Consider the following 11611-nt stretch of genomic DNA (forward strand, 5'->3'; position numbering starts at 1 on the left):
CTAATATAGTTAGTTAGCCAAAAATGTAATGTATAAAGGCTGGAGTGAATTGATGTATAACATGTCAGTCTGATCACTACTTCCTGCTTTTCAGCTCTCTTGGTTTACACTGACTGGTTACCCTGGTTACCAGGTAGTAACCAATCAGAGACTTGAGGGGGGGCCACATGGGTCATATCTGTCGCTTTTGAATCGGAGCTGAATGCTGAGAATCAATTACAAACTCACTGAACAGAAATGTCCCATGTGGCCCCCCTTCAAGTCGCTGACTAGCTCAGAGTTATAGAGCTGAAAAGCAGGAAGTTGGATTCTGCCTGTTTTATTAGACATCTGTTCACTCCAGCCTTTATATATTACATTTTTGGCTAACTAACTATATTATAAACATTTTTTATTTTGCACAGCCTATCTATTTACATTGTTTTTATTTTCACACTGAACTATTCCTTTAAAGCTGCAGTCATAGCTCCAGCTTGTGGATATATTGTTTACGTCTTAATACATTTCATAGGCTTATGGTATAAATTGATAGTCTGGTTAGCAATCCACTTTGGTTTTATAGAATCTACATTACTAAACACAATGCAGTTTCACAGGGCCTGGGTTTCTGCAATACTAAAGTCCTTGAAATGTACAGCCATATAATGGACTGATTTACTGTGCAAGTGTCATTAATGTTACAATGAATTCTGCACGGTCTCCATTAAGACCAGCACTGACCAGCACTGACGCAAAGAACAGATCCTTCGAAAATTGTAAGTCATAGTAGTTAGATACTTTCCTTAACCATTAATATGATATACATGTGATGCTACTTTAGTTTAATGTTTCCATTTATTATGACAAATAGCTTTTTAGATTTTATTTTTATTTTATACCACTGTTGGTCATTGATTTTACCATTACAGATAAAGTCCCTATCCTTTTAGGACAGTATCACTTTAAAAGTATTTGCTTGTTTGTGCACAATATTGCATAGGCAGTGGTCAGGCTAGGGTTTAGATGGTGTTGATGCATGGAACATATGTTTCATATCTTTTTGCTTCCACTTGAGTGCAGGTACTTGAAGTCAAGAGGAGGTTGGCCCAAAACACAGAAGCAGGCATTTTCGAGCCGACCTCTGCTCCGTGTGCCCATACGCAGTGTGCCCATAAACAGAGCTGGGCAAAACGACAGATCAGATTGGTCATATGGACTGCTTAATGCCACTGCTTTTTTTATTGCTAAAATCTAATAGAATGGTCCACCCCAGCATGCAGCGTGGAGGTTCCTGTATCTTAAAAAGTCTACAAACACATTGAAACAATTTGGGAGTTATCCAAAGGATCTGTTTTCCTGGGGACATTTTTGTCATACAACTGTAATAGGGATCTTAGATTGTCAGGGATAGATCTAAATGGTGAAGAAGCTCTGTAACATGTATGTCATATTACAAAAGAAAAGCTTGATACTTACTCTCCTGTTCCTGCAGGTTGTGGGCAAGAGAATGATCCTCCAGCACTGCAAAATCTCTGCATACTGTAAAAAAAAAAAAAAAAGCAATAAGTGATGTAACCTCACAAAATCTGTTATATAAAGTTATATACTAAATAAATAATGTTATATGAAGTAGTATACCCAGCTTAGAACAAAAGGGCACATATATCTACAAAACTAAAGAAAATAGAGTTCTAAGCAATTTTCCAAAATACAAGAAAAAAGGAAATACATTTTTAAAATGTTGGATTATTTGATTAGAATGCAGTCTATGGGACTGTAATCAGAGCTTTCTGGATAACGGGTTTCTGAATAACAGACCCCATACCAGTACCTTGCAAGGACCAAACATGGGGTAGCTTCAGTTTACCCATTTGACCTATTTAGTCTTACAAAAACAAAAAACACAGATTAATAATTAACAATAGGCAAATAGTATGTTCAGACCAAGCCCTACTCATTCAACAAGAGGGTTGATTTGTTTTAATTTGAACATACGTGTTCAGAAAAGTAAGTAAAGCTCAAAATCCTTCGAAACGCTTTTATTTCCATACACGCAAATGCATTGGGAATACTGCACAGTTTATTCCAAATCAAAACATGAAGAAAAATATATCAACTTTGTGTTATTCCTTTACAGAAATTGAAGAAAAGGGAATATTAGGCTGTTCAAAAAAAAAAATAGAAATATCTGCATTACAAATAAAACCTTCACAGTATAAACTGAAAAGTGTTTCAAGATTTTGCTTTCCTTTGAATCACTGAACTAATATTTAGTTGTATATTCAGTGTTTTTGAGAACTGCTGCACATCTGTATTGCATGGAGTCGACCAACTGGCACCTGTTCCACATTCTACAATTCTTCTGCATTTCTTGGTTTTGCCTCAGACACAGCATTTTTGATGTCACCCCACAAGTTTTCTATTGGATTAAGGCCCCTAGACCTAAAAAGAACAATCTTGCTTTCATCAGTCCACAAAATGTGCACCATTTCTCTTTAGGCCAGTCAATATGTTCTTTGGCAAATTGGAACCTCTTCAGCAAATCTTTTTTTCAACAATGGGACTTTGCTGGAGCTTCTTGCCGATAGCTTGGCTTCACATAAGTGTCTTCTAATTGTAACAGTATCACAGGTAACTTTACTCCTTCTTTGATCTTCCTGGAGCTGATTATTGGCCGAGTCTTTGCCATTTTGGCTATTCTTTTATACATTTGAATCATAGTTTTCTGGGGGTTTTTTCCACGTCTTTCAGGTTTTGGTTGCCATTTTAAAGCATGAGAATTTTAGCTGAGCAGTCTATTGTTTTCTGCACTTCTTTATATGTTTTCCCCTCTCCAATCAACTTTTAAATCAAAGTAAGCTGAACAATGACTGGCCTATTGTACTCAGATTTTCGGAGAGAAATGGACTATAACCAGCAAGCACAACATTTGCTGCCTTCCTTCCTTAAATAGGGGTTGTTTTTTCACAGAATGAATGACCTCACTAATTTAACTCCACACTTCTATTATTTGGAACAAACTATTATGATTTTGAACAAGCCTCAATTAATGATTCAATTACACAGAATCAGCAGTATGCATGTCATAACTTCTATTACTCTACTTCATAATGCATGTCATAACTTCTATTACTCTACTACACCTACTAGAAAAATTTTTGCCATGTAGAAATATAATTTCTACAAAAAATAGAGAGAATAACTGAACAAAAGTTTTGAACCAGTTCTGAAGTACTGACACAGCAATCTTCCACTGGCATAATTTGCCAGGTTAGTTTTCCTCTTAATTTCTGAATTTGGCCAATGTTTGTTTGTTTTTAACCACAGTTAATTGTATTAATTTATATTTAAAATGAAATCACTGACGATACATGTTGTTTGGTAAGGGCCTAATATTCTTTTATCAATAGTGTGACTCCATCAGAGTATGTCTGCCCCATTAGGGCATTCTATTGATATTACAATAATTTTTTAGGGTTTCAGGCTGACTGAAGTCGATTAACGTTTGCATTGCCCTGCGGTAACACACATATTTCACATGACAAATGCAGATAAAAAAAGACTCATGGATACCCAAAAGTTGAGTACATTAGTATTAGTACATTTCCAGGTATCTCAGATTGGTTGCTTCACTCTGACCCCCCCTTCCCTTTATTTTTTGCACTGCATATATTTATAAATATAGGCCAAACACTCTTTAAATACTCTGGAGACAGCAAGGCACCCCTTTTAAATTGAAAAGAAAAAAAATTCAATTTAAAGACGTACTTAACAAGCATTGAAAGATTTTACATACATTTAATTGGGTGCTTAGTTCCCCTTTAACATGAGAAGCTCTTCCTTCAATTCGGACAACGTGACGCATCTTTGCAAGATAAATGACAAAGACATATCGTATACAACGATATATTGAGTCAGATGTACAAAACAACCTTGCTTCTTGCATAAATCTGAATATTGAACACTATAGTGAAAAAGTAAAAAATGAGTATGAAATAAATCTAAATATAGATGATGGAAAATGACTTTCTATATATTTGGAAGTTGGTTATATAAAAAGAGTTTTACTTGCAATAGCCATTTATTCTTCTCACTGACATTGCTGATTAAAGAGACTTGACAGTTCAGAAATAAAGCCCTATGCCAAATATCAATCAGTCAGTGGTTGAAGATGATGGAAATCCACTATGACAAACAGTCCCCAAAGCAGATGGATACAGGGCCATGAACACCGTACAAGGATACAATCACTTGATAAAAAAAGGTTCTCAGGATGGGCAGATGTTATGGTTCAGACTAGCCAGACAAGAATTTACTTTGCTCTCTTTTATGTTAAAAATGCCTACTTGCAAACCACTAGTAGTAAAAAAGCTCTTCCTTTCTTGGTAGTTTCACTGTTAAAATAGTGGTAATTTAGCCACAAAAACTAAGGGGCAGATTTATTATCATTTGAATTGAAAAATCAAATTTGAATTTTCGATTTTTGGTCAAAACACAAATTCGAGTTGAAATCCAAACTTGTATTCAAAATTTATCATACCGCCACCCTGAGAACAACTCAAATTCGATAGTACACCACATAAAACCTGCCGAGTTCATGTAGAAGTCAAGGCAAAGGCCCAGTGACCCATTTGAAGATGTCAATAGCCTTCCTGACATTCAAGTTTTTTTTTCGGAGACAAAAAAAACTAGATTGGAGTTTAGTCAAATTCGATTAAGTTTTCGGTTTGGTAATATTCGTTATTGTTTTAGTTGTTAAGAGTTTTTTCTTAAATGAGATACTATCCGAGTTTCGAGGTCATTTGTGGTATTAAAAAAAACTGGTATTACTCGACCTTTGATAAATCTGCCCCTAAAAGTAATGTACGTAAATAAGCACTTAATAGCCACTCCGTTTTTGCAGTGTGAAATGAGTTTAATTATAACAAACAAGGAAAAGTTGTGCTGACCACTAATTTTTAAAACCATTAGGCGGGGGTGCAATGAGGCTGTGACCACAAAATAAATATAGACAAATACAAGAGTCCTCTGCACTCAACCCATTATTAATATAATTAAGACATTGAGACATTTTGTGCATACAGCTACTAAAAAATGCCTTACCCTTTAAACAAAACAGGGATTGTTTGTCCATATATTGCAATATATTTAAGCTGGTCAACTATGTCAAAGTCATCCCATATCTGGCCAGTCCTATGCTCAATTTTCATCTGATTCATTAAGAATTCTATTGCTTCGTTATACATTTTACAAAGGGGTTAATGTTTTACCTGCAACTTATCGGCTGCTTTCAAAGTAAAACTCCCAAACTTGGTTGCCCTTTTATTAGACACCAGTGGGATCACCTGACTATAGTTGGGAAGGGTGGGAGCTACAACATGGAGCTGGTCACTGCTCCTGTATAACTAGAACAATGAGTTTAATTCCCAGGGGAGCACAGGTTGGATGGTGTTTCCTACTCTCATGCATCTGCCAGACGTCGACCAGAAGTGACATCATGCCTGATGCAATTTGCTCCAATAAGCCTCTGAAGAAGCCAATTGGAGCATCAGACATGACCTCGCTTTTCAACTTCACTGTTCAACTCTTCAAATACATACATATACTATATATGTATCATAAAGGAAAACACAATTAGGCCTTATTTGCACTTTCACTTTTTCTGGAATTTTGATGCGTATCAGATCGATTTCTAAGTTACACCCAAGTTCAGTCTGATTAAGAAACAGTATTAAGATCAGAAATGCTGTAAACCTGCATATATGTACAAGACAGAGTTGCTATAATTTTACTAGGGATGCAGCGTATCCACTTTTTTGGATTCTGCCAAACCCCCGAACACTTTGCGAAAGATTAGGCCGAATACCGAACCCTAATTTGCATATGCAAATTAGGGGTGAGAAGGGCAAAACATTTTTTACTTCCTTGTTTTGTAAAGTCACGTGATTTCCCTCCCCACCCCTAATTTACATATGCAAATTAGGATTCGGATTCCTTCTGAAAAATTAGGATTCGGCCAAATCGGATTCCTGCTTGTATAGGCCGAATCCTGGCCAAATCCCGAAAAGAAATCAGGATTGGGTGCATCCATGTATTTTACCATTTTAAAAACTTCTGTGCAGTTGATCCATTTTGTCAGAGGCATTTCCAGCAGAATTTGCTGCAAACATACCTAGGGGTACACACCAGGAAGCATGATAGGGACCTTATTTGTGGGCCAAGAAGCTTCATAGATGTTTTTATTATGCAAACATTTTAATAAGCAATGGCCTGTAAACATGAAAAAATAACACAAATGAGGACATTTAACACAACTCACAGCTTTAATCTTTTAAATAACCCTCACTGTCTACATTTAAGTCTTTCTCCCAGATCCTTTGTTACATCGTGTTACCAACGAAGAGCCAGTTCAGTATATCACCTTACCAGTAAAGACCCTACATAACACGTATTTGGTCATTAACTGACTGAACTCATTAATTTAATTTCCATTAAAAAAAATAGTCTTGTTAGTCTGTTTTTCTTCCTACATGGAAAAAGGCTCAAGTTTAACAAATTCTACCCATTCTTATATGTCCCACCACATACTTACTTACGTTCTATATTGCCTAAAATAAGTTTAAAAAGTGTCAGATTCAATAAATTGTATTAATCACAATTTAACATTGTTTCAGAAGCATTGCTTAAAAAGTTCTGTGAATTAGGAGAGGGTTTTCTTAAGAGAATGGGAAGCACAGCTGCAACCAATCTTTGACACAAGCAATCCATTCCTTCTGCATGCCTGTACTCCCCATTGTCTAATAAGCACTTCCTTGTGGCAACATTTGAAAAATTCACATGGATGCAATTCTTGCTGACTTGACAATGACAGGATAAAATGTTTTAAATCCAAGTTGAACTATAAGCTATTTTAGACCACTTGTTGCTGTTCATGCTTCAGTTCTGCAGTAGGTTGGGTGCCGGCTGGTGAAAATGCTGGTTGTGGGGCTGGGTGCAGATCAAATGCAGGTCTCTAAATTACATTAGGACTCATCTGCCCACACATACAGTTAGCAATGGAACTGCCTTTGGGAGTATTGTCCCATCGTAACAGATTCTGTACTATTGCACAACAGAGCAAGCATTCACAGACCAGTGATAAGACAAAACAAATAAAACAGGTTACAAAATGATCAAAATGACTTTGACTGCAAAAGCTTCAATGAATGAAGTCAATGTGGTGGGTCATAAACTTAAACTCCAAAAACAAAAACACATTTGGTAATATGATCCCTGAGCTAATTTCAGCCACAGATGCATTTGTATGTTTTTGCTAGAGAAGTATGAAATGCTAGTCTAATCTGCCATCCACTAAAGATGGATTTTCTTGCACCCAAGAATCATTTGCTTCTTTCTCTGTAAGAGACCAAAGCTGCACAGAGGCGACGCTCTCAACAGCTGCCTATACTTATCTATATTTTCCACAGTTATCCCTCCCAGACCCTGTTCTATTATTCCTGGACCAGTAGTTTTTACTAGTGATGAGCAAATCTGTCCCGTTTCGCTTCAGTGACAAGCTCTACAGTAAAACCTGTTTCATCTAAAACCAATATAGCCCATAGGAAATGTCAGTTGCCCAGGCTTTTGGCCGATGCCAGCAGATATCACTGCATATTTAGTAGGAATGCACCAAATCCAATATTTTGGATTCGGCCGAACCCCCGAATCCTTTGCGAAAGATTTGGCCGAATACCGAACTAAATCCTAATTTGCATATGCATATGCAAATTAGGGGCGGGAAGGGGGAAACATTTTTTACTTCCTTTTTTTGTGACAAAAAGTCCCGTGATCTCCGTCCCCTCCCCTAGCTTGCATATGCAAATTAGGATTCGTTTCGGCCTGGCAGAAGGATTCGGCCAAATCCGAATCCTGCTGAAAAAGGCCGAATCCCGAACCGAATCCTGGATTCGGTGCATCCCTACTATTTAGTGCCTTGTTACAATTCCATGTCAAGCACTATCATTTCATGACACTATAGGCTCTTGAATCAAGCATTACCTAAAGTCTGCAAAATGAATTCTAGTGATGCTCAGGCTAGACTTGTAGCACCATTTGGCTAGTAGACCATCTACTGTAAAGAAAAACACATCCTCATATGAAAAGATAAATTATTCTAGTTGGGCAAATAAGTGAATTTGTTCACATGCTACAAATAAAGTTTAAGGCAATACTATACAGGTATATGATCCATTTTCCAGAAACCTCCGAATTACAGGATGGCCGTCTCCCATGGACTCCATTTTAATAAAATAATTGAACGTTTTATAAAAATATTTGCTTTTTCTTGGTTATAATAAAACAGTACCTTGTTCTTTACCCAACTAAGATATAATTAATGATTGTAGGAGGCAAAATAATTCTATTGAGTTTAATTAATGTTCAAATTATTTTTAGAAGGCTTATGGTATGGAGATCAAAATTACGGAAATATCCCATAACCGGAAAACCCCAGGTTCCAAGCTTTCTGTATAACAGGTTCCATACCTGTACAAAGTGAACAGCTTATGAGATTTGAAATATGGACTATATAAAGAAAAGGTAAATGAGTTGTACATGTACAAAGGTTTGGTTCCTGTGTTAATTAAGTAGTTAGTAATACTTAGGGTTATTTATTAAAATGTTGAGCAGACCCAGATAGTTACATAATTACATTATACATTTGGTTGAAAAAAAGACATCCATCCATCAAGTTTAGCCTTTTTAGTCTTTAAATTGTATATACTGTATATAGCCTGCCTAAAGGTGCCCATAAATATTAAGATATTTTAAAGATATTTTATGCAATTAATTGGAAAGAATGAATGGGAGAAGGGGTGATCAAATGATCTTCATTTATTGTTACTAGCACAGGGGCAGTCACACTAAAAAGAGAGAGTCAGCACATGATAGCAAGTGGCACAATCAGGCACTCCTCATCAGTTCTCTGGATGCAACTGCCTGTGCTGTGTATATTCTGCTGCTCTTTCTCCCTGCCTGCTTCCTGGCTGTATTGTAAGAATAGGGGGACTCAAATTCAGAGGCTCATCAGAACTGCCCAGAAACAACATCTGTACAAGTTCTTATCTACTGTATTTTTGTGCTCCTTGTTATGACTTTTAGGGTTCATACAGATGGATGTTTCATTCTGTGTTCCCCCCGCACGGGAGCCCAAAACTACTGTCCTTGCTTTTAGTGCTGTTCTGACATAGGCACATCCAAGCGTCGAACACAGGTGGAACGCATCAAGTGGGCAATGGAAAGCTTGTGCTGGAAATAAAGGGTTAACAGGAAGGTGGAAGGGGAAATATGTTGACTTAACAGATATGATAGAGAGAACAAAAGCATATCCCCACTCACACTAGATAAGAACTTCTTTAGCAAATACTCTCTGGGACAGTGCCATGAGTACCCCTTCCTCCCACACAGAAGAGCACCAGAAAACACAGCACAGGCAGGTTCAACCAAAGGGATGATAAGGTACCTTTATTAGTAGTGCCTGACTGTGCCACTTGATATCATGTGATCCCCCCTCTACTAAGTGTAACTGCCCCTCTGCTAGTAACAATGAAGGAACAAGCAATGCACTGATTGCTGTCACTTCTTCCTCCATTCATCATTATTTCAAACAATTGTGATTATGGGCAACTGTGTGTGCTAACAACTCGTGGGCCCAAGATTAGTACACGTGACACTTTATGAGTAATCCGGCCCTGCATCCCCACATGGAACAGCAAAATTAAATTTTTTTTAAAAAATAGCATTGATAAAGCAAAATAGAAATAGAAAATTGCAATGAATGTCCTTCTCCAGACTGGGGTTAGGAAGTGACGAGTCCAGCAATGCAGGAAGGCAGTAGATATTCAGATTAGCCAAAAAAGGAGGGCTACATGCCTTTGATTTTAAAGGAAAACTATACCCCGAACAATGTAGGTCTCTGTAAAAATAGATTGCATTAAACAGCTCATATGTAAAACCCTGCTTCATGTAAATAAACCATTTTCATAATAATATACTTTTTTAGTAACATGTGCCATTGGGTAATCCTAAATAGAAAATTGCCATTTTAAAAAACAAGGGCCACCCCCTGGGATCTTATGATTTTCGGTGCACACAAACAAACCATACTTGTTAGGTCACATGAGCCAATTAACAGCCTTTTGCTTCAAAACTTCTTCCTGTTACAGTTAGAGTTGTAGTATTTCTGGTCAGGTGATCTCTGATGCAGCACACAGACCTTAACTAAATAGTGGCTCACGGCAAGAGATGTAAAGGGGCAATATTTGCTTAAATATATATACCAGTTTGGTAAGATTCTTTAATATGATATAAACAGTTGCTTAAGTATTTATTTTGTGGGTTTAGTTTTCCTTTAAGACAGAAGGAAGGCCCAACCATTGCCTTGTCATGTGCCCGAGCCCTTGAACAGCAGCGCAACACCTTAATGCAGGAAAGGGTTACACACAAACCAGAACAGGTGCGCCCTGCCCCCCCCCCCTCTCCCAGTCTATTGGCTGCTATGTGAGACCTGCGAGCACGCTCATGATAGACTTGGAAATGAGAAACATTTACCTTCCTTGACTCCCGGTAGCTTAGACTGATCAATGGCGGTTTCACTCATGTTTGGAATGTGTTTTCTGCCAGACATTTCAGTAAAGTAAGTAGTTGCAGCTGGACGGGCTGAAGTTTCCCCGGTGAGGGGGATGTGCGCTTTAGCTACATATAAACTAGTCACGGTTTCCCTGAGATTAGCCTGGTTCGCCCCCCTCAGCAGCAAAGCTTTCTTACTGTGCTTCCAGGAGTGAGGAAAGCCTCACCGGGCTTGTATGGTAAGAAAGGTAGGACAAAAAGCATTAAGGGCTGGGCTTGCTAAACAATCGCATGAGCTCACGTGCTGGCTATGCACAGAGCAGGATGATTAACACTTTCGTACCCAGAGCTACATCTTATAGCCGGTATGAGTGGAGTGCAGATATTGTAGCCAGTAAAGCCATCACTCACAATTTCATGCAGACCCTGCCATAGTGAAATACTTCATGGACTGTTGTTATACTTTAATAGTATTCATTCAAATATGTAGATACCACATGTAGTTCTGATATTAATGTGGAAAGTATTTTTCATTGGCATTTTTTTTCCATAGAACAGTTAAGCCAATAACATATCACATTACCACATAAAGTATTGTTTTCCCCCTGAACTATGTTAATGGCTGAATCTGTATAGACAGAGAGTTCACCTGCAGATTCATGCCCCTCCCTTCAGTGGTCAGGGCAGTTTCAAGTTGCCCATGAAGGAGTTCATGAAGCGCTTTCATATTACCCTTCATTCCTGTACCACTGGCGTAACATCTCCAGAGCTGTCCTTATCAGTTTCTATGTACTGTTTTATTGCTGTGTAGCAATAAATAAGGTCCCCCGCAGGCAACACCTTGTCCTTCCTCAAAGCTTTGCTTATATCCTACAGTTGTCTCCTTATACTCCCTTTTGCATATAATAAAACCCTTTGTGTGGTTTTACTTGTGCAGAATCCACACAGCTCCTGTCAAATAAACTTTGTCTTTTTACCTCAAGTGTTGTCCAGATCCTGAATTTCCACAACATGGTGCAACGCTCAA

The 11611-nt window shown here is 37.8% G+C and overlaps 1 protein-coding gene across 2 annotated transcripts in view; it reads right to left on the reverse strand.

Annotated features, from left to right (window-relative positions):
* Positions 1-10883, reverse strand: part of ccdc50.S (coiled-coil domain containing 50 S homeolog) — a 34679-nt gene extending 23796 nt beyond the window's left edge. For both annotated transcript variants that reach the window (XM_018242082.2, XM_018242081.2), the window contains exons 1-2: positions 10567-10883; positions 1456-1518 (exon numbers count right to left, since the gene is read on the reverse strand). In XM_018242082.2, the coding sequence (XP_018097571.1) occupies positions 1456-1518; positions 10567-10642 (139 nt within the window). In that variant the 5' untranslated portion in view covers positions 10643-10883. The remainder of the gene's footprint in view (positions 1-1455; positions 1519-10566) is intronic.
* Between the last annotated feature and the right edge of the window lie 728 nt (positions 10884-11611).

Source organism: Xenopus laevis, chromosome 5S (genome assembly GCF_017654675.1).
Source record: "Xenopus laevis strain J_2021 chromosome 5S, Xenopus_laevis_v10.1, whole genome shotgun sequence".
NCBI classification, from domain to species: Eukaryota; Metazoa; Chordata; class Amphibia; order Anura; family Pipidae; genus Xenopus; species Xenopus laevis.